General features: G+C 40.2%; 1 protein-coding gene across 1 annotated transcript; it reads right to left on the bottom strand.

The window, feature by feature from the left end:
• Nucleotides 1–281: 281 nt before the first annotated feature.
• Nucleotides 282–10,145, bottom strand: AMDHD1 (amidohydrolase domain containing 1). Its single transcript, XM_027679920.1, has 9 exons — nt 9,969–10,145; nt 9,216–9,322; nt 7,597–7,661; nt 6,741–7,018; nt 3,764–3,989; nt 2,647–2,771; nt 1,722–1,815; nt 1,163–1,323; nt 282–727 (listed from the first exon to the last, which is right to left on the bottom strand). The coding sequence occupies exons 1-9, from the start codon at nt 10,109–10,111 to the stop codon at nt 613–615; spliced, it is 1,314 nt and encodes a 437-aa protein (XP_027535721.1). The 5' UTR covers nt 10,112–10,145; the 3' UTR covers nt 282–612.
• Between the last annotated feature and the right edge of the window lie 5,001 nt (nt 10,146–15,146).

Here is a 15,146-nt window from a genome sequence, read left to right as displayed (position 1 = left end):
TATGTGAAGTTCTTCATGCTGGTCAGGTGTAGTTTTACTACTTCACCTTCAGAAAGCAAATCCCTTTTATTTCTGCAGCCACCATCCATTTGAAAATTTGAAGAAAAGACTCAGTCCATGTGTATTCATAGACCCTCCCTACGCCAGACCCTCTGCTTAAATACTGAAAAAGCTTTGGCATGCTGTGACCTTCCAGCATAGCCAAAGGCCACTCCAAATGTGCATGCCTGAGCCCCTGGCCCCTCTGTCACAGGTTACTTAACATCACACTTCCCAATAACTTTTACCTGGATCCAAACTTCATTTATTGATTGCTGGTTTGTTTGGGTTATTTTAAAATACAATACTTTTATGGATTAATTGTGTAGGAAACCATTTTAGGAAATGGTCTTATTTCAGATGGATACAATTAGAAATTATTTTATTGCAGTAGAGAGAAGGACAATGGACATGAGGAAGTACCAATGGGGTAATGCTTGGTAAAGTTTATTTGAATAAGAGTAACGTGAGCTGGCAAACAATCTACTAGTAGTTACAAATCTGATTTGTCTCTTACTTTGAAATACTCCATGCTAATTTGATTTTAGTAGCTTAGTAAATAACTGTCTTCTCTCAGTAACTGCTCATTGTCTCACAGGTCTCATTTTGATAGACAACTTTTCCTTTAACTATGACGTAGTTGATCAATGTTTCATGTCCCCCAAACTGGTAAATCAAGTGCTCCCACCTAAAAAGACACAATATTTAAGAATATACAAACTTGCATAAAAACAGGTCACATACCCAAACAGGTCACATACCCATTATACCTGGAAATTTTAAAAGATTTGCTTCAAAATGGGAAAATACTATTCCATGCGTTCATGTTGACTCTTGCTGCATGAATGCAGTGAGTTGATATACAGATCAGGGGAGAATTTCTTCCACAAAATAAACAGGCATTAATAGATAATTTGTTATTAGGCATGGATTATTTGTAATAACAGCCCCAAAATCTTAGGCTTTATTTTCCACTGGAATTATTAAGGAGAATGAAAATGGGTCTGAAATGCTAGCAGTGTCCCCTTTTTAAGGCATAGGTAATTTCTCTGCTATCCAAACGTGGTGAAAAACAAAGTCCCAAATGTTAAAGCACATTTGAAATGGCAATGGAAGAACAAACCTTGATGAATTTATGATAACAAGATCCCCCTGCTTGCCGATCTCTAAGGAGCCATGTGTGTCCGATTTCCCCAGAGCATAAGCCGCATTAATGGTGGCAGCTGCCAGTGCTTCATTCATTGACATCTTCATGTTTACACAGGCCAGATGCATCACCATAGGCTAGTAGACAAGTAAGGGGAAAATGGGAGTTACCAGCAACACAAAGCTGTTTATGCTTCAAATCCCTAAGCACTCTCCTTCTTCCTTGCACAGCAGAGGGAGTTGTTCCACATAAGGTAAGTCTTGCCAAATCCAAAATGAGAACTCTAAAATCAGGAATTCGAGAGCTTGTTTTATAAGCCTCTCAGTGCATATAAAGAATGGAACCCCTTCCATTTGCAAGAATTTCTGGCTAAAACTGCCAACACACACAAACAAGCATGAGCAGCTGCCTATGTGGGGCGTACAGCTCTCTTCATGAATATGAAGACCGTTAATAGTGTCCAAGGTCTATACACAGGTTCTACTAGTAAGAATTTCATAATTTTGCGGTGTCATAAGTATTAGGAGTGGCTTACCATTGAAAAACAGTATGCATTAGGATTAAAATCACTGCCAAGAGCAACTATAACTCCTTCTTCCAACATTTTTCGAGCTTGAGGTTGCTTCAGTCTAGCAGGAAAAAGACACTTGTCAGTACGATTTGGTTAGTTATTATACAACAATTTACAAAACCAAAAGTCATCACTCAGTTTGGCTACCTTCATGCATTGGTTTTGGAGATGAAAGCCCAAATTATCCTCTTGCATCCCTACCTATCCCCCATGTACAACATAAATGGGAAGTGTGATCCACTGCTTTTGCGGTAACAGCATGTGGCAGCAGTCAGTATCAACCATCAGGCTCCAGGACACTGAAATTCTGGTATTTATCCAGACCTCAGCCAGAGTTTACAAGGTGAAAATCTTCATTTCTCAAAAAACCCTAATTTTCCAGTCCTTACAGCTTCAAAGACAGGCTCCCAAATATGAGCAGTGGCACATGCAATGCAATAGTCCCTTCCTGATTATTAAGTCTGTGAATTTAATCTGCATACATTAGAGGATCTTCTTACTCAGCAATTATAATGCAAAAGATCTTTTCAATATCTTCAATATCTGGAATAAACATTTCAAAATTGTTTGGCTACTCAATTAGTCTGGGTAAGTGTTTTCAAGGGTGGACACTATGAAATACACTCACTAGGAAGTTTTAGCCATAGTCACTGTAAAGCCATTCCAAATCTACTGTGACTTCTCAGAAGTCTCACAGATTTTTGAGGATTTCCACCAGAAATAAGACATAAGGAGGCTCATTCAGATCTATGTGCTTGTAATTGTCTTCACTGATCCAGACTGATCCTGAAGGCATGGATACATGCTTACGCTTTTGCATTAAAAGACACTAAACCCACAAATATGGGTTTGCTGTTACGAAAGATTTCCTTCTCTCTAGTGGCCTTACCTTAGCATGTAGGCAGTTGTTGGTAAAAGGACAGCAGCACACTTAGCTCTTGCCATGGCTGTGATACCTTCATCACTGACTTCTTCCAGGTGGCTGATAGCCCGGGCTCCTAGTTCAGCTCCAAGCTAAGCAAATTTTCAACAGAATTACTCACTATTCTCAATTAATTCAGTAAAATAAAGTTGTTTCCAAACAACTAGAGGAGACAATTCACTATTAACGTAAAATTTACTAGAAGAGAAATAATAAAGAATGCTTGAAAGAACAAACAGAGTACAGAGGCAAAATATCTGTTAATTTACTGCAGGAGAAGCTTTAGCCATCCACAGAGCAAAAGCATACTTTCAGTGGTGTTTTTAACAGCCACCCATGCAAACTATGGGAGAGCCAGGCATAAAAACATTATCAACTCCTGTTCATAAAGGATACATTAGAAAATGGTTCACAAAACTGATACTAGTTGCAGAACTAAAAGTCCAACTGCTGCCTCCAATGGGGAAGCCAGAAAGGCTTTTATGATCAATCAAGTTTTGTTTTGTTTTGTTTTGTTTTAAATACAGCATAGAATAACTTGACCAGACCCCACAAGAAGGAAGCAATGTTTAAACAATTGTAAAACATGGTCTCAAAGTGACTTTCTTTTTCAATATATTTGGGAATGTAGTCTTGACTAAACTATCCCTCTGAGTGTGCTCAGACATACTGGTCTGAATAATAAGACCACTGAGTGTGCTCAGTGCACACTTGACTTGTCGCTGCTAATGGGACATTTAATGAAAAAGTATTTTTCAAGTTGCATAGAAACCATGTTTTTGTCATTCTTGGGTTCATGGATATCCACCTTCCCCATCCGTATCCCATGTAGAAGATAAGCAAAGTCAATGTTTGATTAGCCAATGCACATTAGTCCCAGAGGTCGAGATTTCCTCCCATGTCCTTAACTCCAAAGCTGCACAAGGACTGCACTTCCTATCATCTGATACAAATATATATCTATGAATGGTCTATTTTATAAAGTCTTAGAAAAGAAAACCTCAATTTTGAAAGCTGCAATTCTTTCGCAGATCAGCTCTCATAAGAGCAAAAATGGCTTAACTGAATGGTAAGAAAGGAGTACCTCAGCAGATTTCATCGGATGGAGTTCATCACCATGGAAGTTAATCTGTAACCCTATATCTTTTCCAGCTTGAAGGATTCTCCTTGTAGACTCCAGATCAAAGACTCCCTTCTCACAGAACACATCTATATTGTTAACGTGTATTTCACCACTTAGGTTGAGTTCTTTCAGTTTAGGGAGATGGTTACTGATAATGTCATCTGTGGCTTCAGTAGCAGTTTTCCCTCTAATGAAAAGAAAATGTTACAGAGCTATATGAGTAACACCTTTGAAGTCTGGCACATGTTCAAGCCATACATGCACTTACTAGATTACTTAGGAAATAATGTAAATATGAATCACTCAAAAAAACTTCAGATTAAAAAATGTAAACCCACTGTAATTCCTGTGCTCTGAAACATGAGTTGCTTTCCATTCAAAGAATATTAAACTGTACTACTGTATATTTTTTATAAGGTTAGCATCTTGGATGCTAACCAAGATATGGGATATTTTAAAACAAATTCTTCTGCTTTCCTATTCATATATTCTGACCTCCTTATACTGTATTCTAAAACATAACTATTTGAAATATGTAAATGAGTATTTGAATATGTTAAATGGTATACATGCAATATTTTTATGCAAGTATCAAAGCTCAAAGGGGATGTGCAGTATTAGTAATTATTTTTAATTTACTTCTTCTCCTTTTATATCATTCAGAGTGATGGATAGATAACTATTTCTAAATCAGAGGGACCTCCCAAGTCTTAAATTGCCAAAGTTAGAACCACTTTTGAATCCTCTATTACACAAAGATAACCCAGGAGAAATCAGTGAATGCTTTTGAAAGAGCAAATAATCCCAGAACAGGAAGTTGAGTTAGTATTTTGCAATTTTAATATCCTAAGATAGATGTACATCAGTTAAAGGTCTGAGACATCTCAATTCTCCTTTCAGGCACTGTAAGATGTGCAGAGATTGGCCCTGTAGAGTGCCACACAGGACTGAACTGGGAGTTATGCAATGACAATAAATTCAAGAAGCCAAATTCTGCTTGAATTTATAAACAAGGATGTACAGTCATAAATCGGAGCAGAATTGTGCTTCTGGTCTTTTTTTCATTCACCCCTCACTGACACAGTCATTGAGGTTGCTCAGGCTTTGACCATGCCAAGCCTTCTCCTTTTTCTTCCTTTACTCAGAAGCCTTTGCAGGAATTTTGTCTGAAAGATTAGGGCCAGAGCCAAGACAAACCAGAGGGAAACATTAAGTCTAGGTTTCACTCCTTAGAAGACATAATGCCCAAAAACGCAAAACAAAACTGCTGGTGTTTTAATGCAAGAGACTTCTGCTCAGGCACCCACTTTGAAATGTCTTGCTAAAGATGAAAAGGGCCCAATGAACCCTTGCCGACTGAAGAAAACAATAAAAAAATCAGACTTCCCCAAAATCATGAATTTGATTCAAAGTGATGATTAGAGGGACCAGGAAAGAATTGTATAATTCCTCCTGTTCAAAATAAAAACCCAAGCCAGAGAAAAATTTTGAGGGATAGCATAAAATTCAAGCAAAATATTTCAAACACAAACATTTGATTGAAAAGAGAAGAGGATTTAAGAAGACCTAAACTGGAAAATACAGATAATTCAGTATTTCCTTCAGGAAATTTCCTCAAATCCCCAACTGCCTTTTCTTCTTATTTAAAATACAGTATCCTTACTGTCTATATTTTGTTATTCTTGATGTTCATCAGTGGGGACAGAAGCATGCAGAGAGTGAGAAGGTTCACCTGTCTTTCTCACATGTTGGTAAGTTTGTAAAAACACTGGAATTTATTTATTCCACTAGTTTGTAGAAATGCTTAAAGTATTGGTGGGAAAGACTATTTCTCAGGATTTTGACTGAGATCCTCCCAAGGCTTTTTAGAGGAGGAAGAAAGGAAGGGCTAAGAAATATATATAGTTTTGGGTAAAATATCAATTTTTTTTCCCATTAAGTCCTCCAAATTTTAGTGGAACTTCTTGAAAGAAGTAGATGATGCTCTCAGCTGATTTTAGTTACTTTATTCTTAACAATCTTCCAGTTACTGAAGATGATACAGGATTCGTTTTCAATAGTTAAATTAACAAAAGATAATTTCTCATTCTGCCCCAAATACAAAATAATTAGATTGTTTTAAAAAGTCTAGGTCATGTTTTCTTGAATGGGGAGAGGTAGGGCTTTTTTTGGAGTATTCTTTTTTCTTTTAATGAACATCTCTTAAATATTGCCACATAATAGGCCTGCCTCAATCTCACATGCCTTGTCTTGCAGCAGCCTACTGCTTAGTATGTCAAAATATATATGTTTCACATACACCTACCTGTCTAAAACTCCTCATTAATTCTTTCATACACTGAAATCTGGTAACCTGAAGATATTATTTTCATAAGGAAAAAAAAAAGTCAAAGCTAGAAAGGCTTTTTATGATATGCCTACTTGAGCTATCAAAATCATTGTGATTAAACACATTTAGTTTAGTTTTCTACTCATCTCATAGCTATAAGATGTATGCAAGTCTTCATTGTACGGAAGTGTAATTAAACTTTGTCTACTGAGGTACATAAGGATTAAATACAGTATTTTTTGTTGTTAGCTGACGAAAATAAAGTCTCACGGCAGAGACTAAGCTTGAAGGATAGCAGCAAATGCAAGAAGAAGAACTTTCTGCACAGGAAACCCAGTAATCTGTGTTACATCCAATGTGAGAATCAGCTGGATGCAGCTGGATGCAGGGGCTCTGTGCTAAGCTTTCGTTGGTATTTAGGAGTCATTAAATAATATCCCCCCATCTTCCTTCAAATTAGAACTTAGGACAGCCTTCTGTAAATACTGACTTGTTTCAAGTATGTTGCATTTTAGGAGTGGGGCAGAAGAAACCTTTCTGAAAATAACAGCCAATTTTCAATGCAAAGCAGTAATACTTAACAAGAGCAAGCAAAATCAATCCCATTACTTTGGCACAGAATGAGCTCCACAGTACGTTGAAGAAATGCCAATATCCATGGACCTCTTAGCACGTTCAATCACTCTGAGCATTTTGAGCTCTGTTTCCAAGTTTAAGCCATAGCCACTCTTGCACTCAACCAATGTGGATCCTGCTCGGAGCATACGTTCCAGTCGGTGTTTGAAAGTACTGAACAGCTCTTCTTCCGTGGCTTTCCGTGTGTGTTCCACAGTAAAATGGATTCCTCCCCCAGCCTGGTGGATCTCCATATAGGATGCACCTGCCAGCTTAGGGAAAAAAAAAACAAAACAAAAAACAACCCCCCCATACAATTAGCTATGAATTGTGCATTTTCTATCTAAGGGATTCTGTAAAGTGCCTTGAGGTCTCTTTGCGGTGAGAGAGACAATGAGGGGAGAAAAAAAACCCCATTAATTTCTCCTCTCTTTCCCTCCTCTCTCCCTTCCATTTAAGTGAAGAAATGAAGTAAGAAGTGACACAAAGAGAATTACTCTGAAGATTTGCTTCCCTCTGAGTCCAAGGGGAAAACCAGATCCTAGCTCAAAATTCATTTATGTGGAAAAAAAGGTGAAAAAAAATCAATATTTAGATGGTAATAGAAGGCAGCACTTTTATATTGCTTCAATTAATGCAAAAATATACCAAGGCTGGCTGCAAAGGATGCAGTTACACTCCTCTATCAGCCTACCACTATTCAAAACCAACCCTTCTCCCTCAGATTATCTGACAGAAATCATATATTTTTCTACAATGGAAAGATGGGAGTCATTAGAAAGCAGAAATAGTTGTACATTTAAAAAAAAAGGAGAAAGAAAAATCCAGCTGTGTAATTTTATGCCATTACCTTCATTGCAAACTCATGAACCCTATCACCAGCCCACACTGGATGTGTATGTGCATCTACCAGGCCTAAAGAAAACAAAGTAAATGTACACTTGAGTTACTTCAATGTGTAAGAAAAAGGATTATGAACATGAAAGGAAAGTGAATAGACAGCGGAAGCTCCCCTATAATGTCTCTGTTGGTTAGAGAAAAAAAATCCATCCAGCCAAATATCTAGGATTTCCTTAAGAGGCTATTAATTTTCTTTCAATTTTTTTTTAGGTCCAGCACCTTATGCAAAATGTCTCCAGCTAAATGCATCAGTTGCTAAGTTTTTCATATTATTTTGATGACATTTTCAAACTGTGGAAGAAATGATAAATCACAAACTTTGAAAGAGTTCAGTAGACTTCAAGCATTGAAAGAGTTAATTAGATTTTAAGCCTGTGCTCTTTAAAGAAGACAAACTACTTAGGCCAGGCTTAGCACACTAGCACTTCCTCTAGCAACAGTCCACTTACTACAGAGGGAGCTTTTTCTACGTACTGTGAAGCTGACGCTACTGAGTGCCCAGAGGTCTAACAGCTCACGTGCTAACACTACTTGCATAGTTTAACATGCAATAGCCTTGCCCAGGGTTTGGGGGGTTTTTATCAGGTAAAGTTGCAGAGTATGTGACTTAAAATCCCTTTTGCCTCCAACTGGCTGTGGGCAGGATGGAGAAACTGAGTTTTGTGACTGAATTGCTGATGGGCAGAAAAGAGAGATGAATCTGAAAATCACTTGGTGACTTTTACTTCTATCAGCTACATTACTGTTGTGATCTATGATACAGAGGAACACATGTAAAGATGAAAAAGAAGTCAGAGCTCCACCACAAAGCCCAAAAGAATCACCTCTAGTGCCATAATTTTCTCCTTACAGCACACCTGATGGGAACACTGTGATATTCTGTCCCCAGCACAAGATTCTATCATTGTGAACATAGAAGAAAAAGGATGGAGTGACATTTAACATGCATGTACTTGTCACCACATAGCATTCATAGAATCACAGAATGGGTAAAGTTGTAAGGGGCCACAGTAGGTCATCTGGTCCAACCCGCCTGCTTGATCAGGGTCATCCTAGAGCACATGGCACAGGATTGCATCCAGATGGTTCTTGAACATCTCCACAGAAGACTCCACAACCTCTCTGGGCAACCTATTCTAGTGTACAGTCACCTGCACAGTAAAGAAGTTTTTCCTCATATTCAGGTGGAATTTCCTGTGCTTCAGTTTCTGTCTGTTGCCTCTTGTCCTATTGCTTGGAGTCACCGAGGAGAGCCTGGCTCCATATTTTTGACACCCTCACTCATATACATTGATGAGGTCCCCTCTCAGTCATCTCTTCTCAATGCTGAACAGGCCCAACTCCCTCAGCCTTTCCTCATAAGAGAGATGCTCCAGTCCCCTAATCATCTTTGTTGCCCTCCACTGGACCCACTCCAGGAGCTCCATGTCTCTCTTGTGCTGAGGAGCCCAGAACTGGACACAGCACTCTAGATGTGGCCTCACCAGGGTTGAGTGGAGGGGGAGGATTACCTCCCTTGACCTGCTGGCAGTGCTCTTCCTTAGCATAATTATGAACAAATACACCTACCTGGTAACACGCACTTCCCGGAGCAGTCAATTATCCTTTCAAATGTTGCTTCTGAAAACTGATTGCGAATTACATCTGCCTGGCCCACAGCTTTGATACAACCATCCCTGCAAACCAGAGACAACAAAGAACGTACAAACCTGTTGAAAAGTCAAGTGCTCAGTGACAGAGCTCCTGGAATAACAGAGGCAGGACCTCGAGCAAGACTGAAGATGCACACGGGGAGGCGGTTTGCTCATTTTACAGATGCACAGAAAACAATGAGGTAACGCCAAATGTTCCAAGCTGTTTGCTGTAATGCTTGTCATGTCCTCTGCTTAGATTCCTCTGGATAACACCTTGTGACTCCTCTAATTCCAGACAGATAACACTGTTTTTCTCCTGTGGGTCAGTAAATATACAGCATTCCTCCAGCATGTATCTATCTGCAGGGTTCTCTTCCCCTCACGGATATCAAACTGTCATCACCTGGAGCTGGATCTTGCCACGTTCCCTGAGAAACCATAGGGATCAGCCTCTTTGAGGCTGATCTTCGGTTGAATAGCAACGTTCTGCCAGTGGAGCTTGGGGGTGGTACCGGGAACTCTGAACCGCACTTGGGGGATCTCTTCCACCCTTGCACGGGGCTTCTCCTCACCCCACCGGTGGGCTGAGCCAACAGCCGGGCAGAAGCTGGAGCTGGGGGCGAGGGCAGCTCCCAGTGACCCCTTCCCGCAGCCACCCCTGCCGCCCCCGTCCCGGCCCCGCACTCACAGCCCCACCACCAGGCTGGCGCTCCGCAGCACGGCCAGGCCGGCGGCGCCGTCCCGCCGCAGGTACCGCTCTCCCCGGCCGCAGACCAGCACCAGCTGCTGGGCGTTCTCCAGCAGGAGCCGCTGCCGCTCCCGGCCCGCCATGGCCGCGGGCACCGAGTGGCGAGGCCGCCGCTCGGCTCAAAGTCCCCCGGGGCGGGTGGGACAGAGCCCCTCCTGCCCCCCGCCCTGTCCCGCCTCGGGTCGCGCTCAGCCCGACCCCGGACCCGGCCTTGGCTCCGCCCGGCTTGGTCTGTCCTAACTTTGCAGCAGCCTGCTCCAGGGGAGAGATGCTTGCTTGATTCAGTTCAGGATAACGGGACAACATCCGTGCATCGCTCTGGTTCACGATCAGCTCCGAAGCACCGGGTTTTCCAGCTGGGACCTCCCAGAGCTCTCAGTTCTCACAGTACCACCCGGAGATCTCCCTTTGCCAAAAAAAATAGGAGGTTCTGATTTGGGAGCGTTTGTTTGCCCACATGGTCCTTACCTGGACTCCCTCATCTCACCAGCATCCATCACCTTTCCAGCGCCCACTACCTTGCCTGCATTCCAGCAACAGCTTCTGAGGGACCATAACACCTCTCCCGCGCCAGATGTTCAGGCAGACATTAATTTATCCGGGCAGCTATTAATTTATCCGATTCCAAGATCGAAATTCTGCTGCCCCCTACAGAATGAGGGATGGAAATATTTACTATCAACATGGATTTTTTTGTTTTCTTCTCTCTTCAAATATTCATAGAGTCTATAGGGTTCCAGTAATTCCCAGCTGGTAAGTGGAGTGTCTTTCTAAACAAGTGGTCCCTCAAACACCTTTCTGGCAGTGACAATCTTGTTTAGAAACCTTTTCTTTTAGAAAGAGGATCAATTTAAAATGCTTGTAACACATCCATGTGCATATACATATTCCTGTCCAGCAGAAAAAGATGTATATGTTAGCTCTTTGAATGAACCTTTCTGGTGAAATCTTGTTTGCAAATGAGGCGAAAAATGCAGCTAAAGCACAGTAATTTGTATTTAATATCAAAACTGAAAAGTGAGTAAAACTATGTGTTGGGTGTTACCTTGTGATGCTTCTCCACCAGCTCAATACTGCACCACAACATAACCCTTGTCTTCCTCCTAAACTCTCACTGGGCATGCAGAAGATTGACAGGAAAGCTGGTAGAGGGTGCTTTACTGCTTTCAGGAGTTGCTGCTGATTTTCCCCAGCAGTTCTGCAATATGTTTGAAAGCAGAAATTAAAGAGGAACCTTGCAACAGCATGACAGCAAGGGCAGAAGGACAATCCATTGTGGGGGGTGCTTAAGCAGGAGTGGTGCAATGAGATCTGTTGTGTCAGGAATGAAACACAACATGCTGCAGTGGAGCCTGGTACTTGCTGAATCAGTTCTGACAATAAAAGCAGTGGGGAGAAGATGATCCAGCTGGAGCAGAAGAAAGTACTCCCCACCTGCATGCAGTCACTTCTCTGTGCGCAGTGGGATGACAGGCTAATAAAAACATCTAGAATGAAGGACTTCACAATGTAGCACTGCCTTATGGCAATCTAAGTACTGCAAAATCATCTTCCCTGTGTTTACAAATATGGTAGGGTAGATACACAACGAGCTGCTCTTCCTGCCCCTGAGGACTGGCAGTGAACATTAAATTCCCACCTGTATTTGCGCATCCCCATGTTTAATTGCATGCCTGGCCATCCAGCGCTTCTGTGAGCAAGGGCTGCAAGTCAAACAGAAGCTGGCCCGAATGCTCCTTAAATTTAAGTTTCTCACATCTATACATTTTTTGCCTTTTGTCTCTTTCAGCAATTCCGGAGAGAATTTCAAAGAGCAAAGGTGACATTCACAGCTCTATTTCTGGTGATCCAATCTCAGACTCCAGTCACTCAAAACATTAGTTTTGGTGAAAGGAGAAAAAAAGTAAAGATCAATTCTGTGTAAAGCTTTACATCTGCCTGGGTTGTTACACTTTTAAAGATAAAATTCAGTTTTGAGCACTAGGCTTTTCCAAGAGCCAAGGGCAGATCCTAATTTAAATCCTTAGAATAGGTGAAGATTTTATGCTTAGTAATATAGGAGTGTATTTCATTTTCAGACTTACATTCTGCTTGCAGAAAACTTACAGCCGTGCTTGTGTATGCCCTGGTTCTTTTCTGGTGAAGATTTTTCTCTGCAATAGGTCAGCCTATGAAGAAAAAGGTTAATCCACTGCAATCAGTGGTTTCTGACATGCTGTGCCTGATCTATTTTTAAGAATATTGCTCAGAGAAGTTAGTACAGGAGCAGTTTCTAGGTTGCATCCTCAGGAAATTCTAGTTTTATTCAAGAAGTAAAGATTCTAAGTACTGGGCTGTATTTTTTTAATGTTGGCAGAATTCATTGGATGTAAACAGAGGAGTGTAGGGTGCTGGAGGAACCCAGTTTAAATTTCTAAACTTAGAGCTTTTAAATCACCTTAATGTTCCAGTGAAAGTGCTTTTTGAAAATAATTTTAAAATGTGGCATTTTCAATAGTACATGATAATAATGAGAAGTAGAAAAAAAAACAGTGAAAGAAGAGATAAATAAAAAAGTTCAGTATCAGGTTATTAGGAGATTTCATCTCTTCTCACTGGTGCTTTATGTGACAGTATGATACACTTATTCCTCAAGAATACCTTTTCAAATACATTGTCAGTTACATTAGAATGTTTATTCTTGTAAACAACATGTAATTTTTTAAAAAGGGTCAAAGTTAAATATGAGTCTTAGACCAAATATTAACTAAATTTTCCTTAAATTTGTGTTAGTTTTTTCTTCTGCTAAATAGTCCTTTACAATAATACACATAGCATGATGAAATGTCCTGAACGGAGACACTGTGCATGCCTTAACAAAAGTTAATTGCTAGTGGAATTTACTGAGTGCTATTTCCCTGTTTACAAAAGCAGCAGAGGTCACTAAACTCTCAGGATCAAACATAGAAATTGCATCACCCGAATGAAACTGACTTGCAAATGTGGAATAGATCCAAACTAAATTGCAAATTTGTAATGAACGCTTGGCTTCCCTCATATCAGATTGACATCACATTTACAAATATTTTTTGCATAGTTTTGCAAAAGTAAAAGTGAACTTTGCATTTTTTTTTCTATGCAGAAAAACCTTGCATCTCTCAAACCATAGAAACATTGCATTTGCTCAGATGAGCTTCCTGAATCCTCCCTCTGTTCCCAGATTCTGCCTTTGGTAAATTCCATAACCCCCTGGTGACATGGGGTCAACCTTTTTGGGGAAAAACGCAATCCGCCTCAGAGGAGTCAATTTGTTTTTTCCTGAGCAGTGGAACCTTGCCAACTTAGGTGCCTAGGTCTCCTTTTCACAAAAACTGCAGCTAAGGGAAGGAGAGCTTGTGTGCACTTGTGTCCTGTCACAGACATAGGAACCGGTACAATTCCAGCATCTGGCCTTACGGCCAAAGCTTGTCATTCTTTGCAGTCAGTGACCTGCACAATACAGAATTGGAGTTCACAGCATTTTGTCTCTTAGCAATGATAAGGATTTAGGGTCTTCTCAGCTACATTTTGTACTCCTTTTGGGTACTCCTAGGAATGGGAAAGTTTCCAAGTAAAAAAATAAATAGCAACCAACCTATACTCAAATGAGTAACACAAAAAATAAGCTCAAAACTACATGTGGTGTCATATCTTACTGTAAGACTTTCCAGGCTCTTTTTGACTAAGTAACTTTTTACTGTATTAAGTAAGTGGTTTGGCAGGGTATAATTTTTTGCTGATGGAGTGTCCTGCTACTTTGTCTTCAACTTCTTTTATCCTATAAACAATTTGAACAACTTTATCACATGAAAGCATTTTTTTTAGTTACTCTAGGTACCTTATATTTAAAAAGTAAAATTATGAGCTCTTTTATTTGTATCTTTAATATATAGATAAGTGAATGTTTGCAGTTCTTTTCCCTTTCGGACTTGCTCCAGAAACGATGAAAAATCTGTTTGTATTCGTGGGGCTTACTTCATACGAACTAAGGACCAGCTCTAATTACTTAGATTTATTCAGAGTACCTTACCTATACCTGCACTGCAATTCATTCCACACCATTTAGGACTAAAAATAAAATGGTCTTTCTGAGTCTGAAGTCTAAGGAATGTACCTATCAGAAAAACATGCATAACAAAAAATCCCCAAAGAATCTGAAACTATGTGAAAGGAGCATGGTTTTGCTAAGAGTGAAAACTCAAGACTATAAAGCAGCTTATCTCAGTCTTTAAAAGAGGGAGAGAGACTACAGGAGAAAATATCTTTGTTTTCTTAGTTCTGAGTGGGTTCTTGCTTTTGCAAAAGGTAAGTCGACTTGTCTTTTCTTTCCTATTATTCATCTTAATGTAGATTTTCACTTTTTCTTCTAGATAATCGTTTAATCTAGATATAGTATACATTAGGTATGTCTTTTGAAAGGTCATAATAAATGTCTCAGTACTTCAATTCATTTCTCAACAGCCCCTCACAAAAACAAACAGAAAAGATGTGGCTGCTTTCCAGATGATGGGTACAGGTCTGTCCTGGAATATCAGCAGCCTGTTTTTAAGTTAGGAAGTATCTGCCATGTTAAGGACATGGACAAAATGCTCCCTTGCTTCTTTTGTGCTGCCAGTTTTTAAAAAAGGTTTCTACTCATTTTAAACTGCTACTGGATCTTCCTTGTGTGAAGATTTTTCCTAGCACAAAAACAAGCATTTGTCCAACAAGTAGCAGTGTTCTACATTGAAGAATTCTCACCCCATAGGAAGGGAATCAGAGGAAGTGCTATGAATCACAGGAGGACTTCAGCTCTCTGCAAGGCAAAACCATTTTCTTTACCCTCATGACAGGAATTAAGCATTCTGGCTGTACAGCACAACTCCAGACATATTTCTACGGGTATGCCTCTGTTCAGTTGAGGAACCAGTCACATTCATCTATACACATAGAAGTGGTTCAGCATAAGCTAAGCCTTTCCAGTTATTCTGAAAAGCTGAAAGACTAAAACACTTGGTAAGTTGTCACAGTAATGGTGCTGCCTGCTGATCCAGTGCAAAGATCATACATGTCAAACTCACCTCCAGCCCCACTTCCACCTCATGTGGAGGAACAGCTTTC

This window comes from Neopelma chrysocephalum, unplaced genomic scaffold (assembly GCF_003984885.1).
Source record: "Neopelma chrysocephalum unplaced genomic scaffold, ASM398488v2 Primary Assembly neopelma1_59, whole genome shotgun sequence".
NCBI lineage: Eukaryota > Metazoa > Chordata > Aves > Passeriformes > Pipridae > Neopelma > Neopelma chrysocephalum.
The sequence above is the reverse complement of the archived record's forward strand: the minus strand, read 5'-3'. Positions and strand labels throughout refer to the sequence as shown.

Excerpts from the sequence above, each read along its gene's own strand:
- AMDHD1 (XM_027679920.1), bottom strand. The coding sequence starts at position 10,111 with ATGGCGGGCCGGGAGCGGCAGCGGCTCCTGCTGGAGAACGCCCAGCAG. Across the intron at positions 1,816-2,646 it reads ACAACTGCCTACATGCTAAG|ACTGAAGCAACCTCAAGCTC; the intron begins GTAAGGCCACTA and ends TTTTCCTGCTAG. Across the intron at positions 728-1,162 it reads GTTATCATAAATTCATCAAG|GTGGGAGCACTTGATTTACC; the intron begins GTTTGTTCTTCC and ends GTGTCTTTTTAG.